General features: G+C 40.5%; 1 protein-coding gene across 1 annotated transcript; it reads left to right on the plus strand.

Moving 5' to 3' along the window:
- Nucleotides 1–475: 475 nt before the first annotated feature.
- On the plus strand, nt 476–1,822 carry BBBOND_0003390 (hypothetical protein, conserved; the record flags this gene model as incomplete). Its single annotated transcript, XM_012915172.1, has 1 exon — nt 476–1,822. The coding sequence occupies one exon, from the start codon at nt 476–478 to the stop codon at nt 1,820–1,822; it is 1,347 nt and encodes a 448-aa protein (XP_012770626.1).
- Nucleotides 1,823–1,906: the final 84 nt, after the last annotated feature.

Below are 1,906 nucleotides of genomic sequence, written 5' to 3' on the forward strand. Positions count from 1 at the left end.
CGTACCGATGCCCAGAAGAAAGCCTATGAGGACATTGACTCCAAGTTGAAACAGGTTGAAGAACTTAAAAAGAGTCTTGACAAATTCACTGAATCACTTGGTAAAAATGGTAATGAAAATATCCTTACTAACCTCTGCACTGGCCTCGAGAAATTCCTCGGCTTCAACACTGCTTCCCAAGGCTACCCTGGCCATGGCATTGTGTACTCTGACTTGGATAGGCTGTGTGACGGAGTGATGGGATTTTTGAGTGGGTGTGCTTGGTGCGGTGAAAAACGAAAATGAAGTGACAACTTATGATAAATACATCAGTGATGAAGATAAAAGACTTAATAAAGTAATTGAGAAACTGAATAATAAAATTGGCTCCGGGCGTACTGGGCTTGCGGCGTCTGTCGACGCGGTGCAGGGGTGGTTGGAAAAATATTGGACGCAGGTATGGAACTCAACAGGTACGGTAAATAAGAAGTTAAGCATGTTAATATATGACAAAATCGGTGACGAATGTATGAAATCTGTTTCAGTCAATGACACGAATCCACTTAATGAGCAGTTGGCCAATTGGTCCCGTGTCGTTGAGAAAATCAATAACGAGGTGAAGGGCATTTCCAGTGACGTCAGGGAATTAGATTCGTCGTTAAAGCAAAAAATAAGTAATGAGATGAAGCTAATTATCAGCGGTGTTGTTTCGCTGGAGACGTCTCTAAAGGACAGGCCGTTTGTGAAGCAGGTGAATGAAGTTGATAGGCAGTTGAAGGAGCAGAAACAATATGTAGAAAAGACAATCAATGAGGGGAGTGAGAAGGTTCAAGAGAGCCTGAAACTGGAAAAAACCAAAATAACCCAATACATTGATATGAAGGGTGTTGAATTACAACGGAATTTTCACTCTCAATTTTGGAAGATATGCGACAAATTGGGGGGGTTACGAGATGAGAGGAAGACAAACTTTTCTGCATTAAAATCAAATATAAATGACGCTCAAAAGTTAATAGAGTCATATATTGCGCACTTCGACGATAGATATAGGCATGCGATATCGAGGAAATTTGAAAACATAAAATCGCAAGTGCAGTATGTTGATTCTGATAATACGATATTTGCCTATGAGAAACGTTCGCTTATACAACAGGAAGTTACGGAACTCAAGTCTGCGATAGATGCAATAGGTTCGGAGTTGCAGAGACATGTTTTGAGCCTTGGGGATAAAATTAGACAGGCAGAATCGTTGCGCGCAACGGCATTTGATAATATTAGTGAGGTGTATAATAAACTAGACACTTATAATCACGAAAAGAATAAGAGGGAGAAAACAAGGCTTGGTCAAGAAATTGATAAAATCAGCAGTTCCAACACCTTAATCAAGAATGGTCCAGATAGCGCACAAAAAGAGGTAGAAAAGTTAGTTACTGCAGTTACTGAGCAGGTTGGTCAGTTGGATGTGCAGATTCAAAAGGATCTTGACGAATTAAAACGAGGCATGAATATTGACATTTTGGCCTACGTCTCGGGGTTGGTGAGAAATATGATGGAGGCTGCCAAGGAGGCAAGTCCTGGGTCAGTGGGCAGTGGCGGTAATGGTATTAAGAAACTTTTAGAAAAGATTGGAACCGATTCAACATTTCAGAAGTTAAAAGCATGGATACTAACTCTAGGTGATGAAGAGAAGAAAAACTTAGAATCCGGCCTTTATGCTTTAAATGCTTACAGTAAGACGTCAACCAATGTATATTACGATACGCAAAATATCACGAAAGCTCTATATGAAGATATTAAGGAGTCAGTTGGAAGCGCATTTATGGGTGCGGATTCAGATTCTTAGCTAGTAAGAACACTCCTGGGACCATATAGAGAGCACATTGAAAACGTCGGAAACAATACACTAAAAACCAAATTGGACGCCGTT

This window comes from Babesia bigemina, scaffold Bbigscaff_71029, assembly GCF_000981445.1.
Source record: "Babesia bigemina genome assembly Bbig001, scaffold Bbigscaff_71029".
In the NCBI taxonomy this organism is placed as follows: Eukaryota; Apicomplexa; class Aconoidasida; order Piroplasmida; family Babesiidae; genus Babesia; species Babesia bigemina.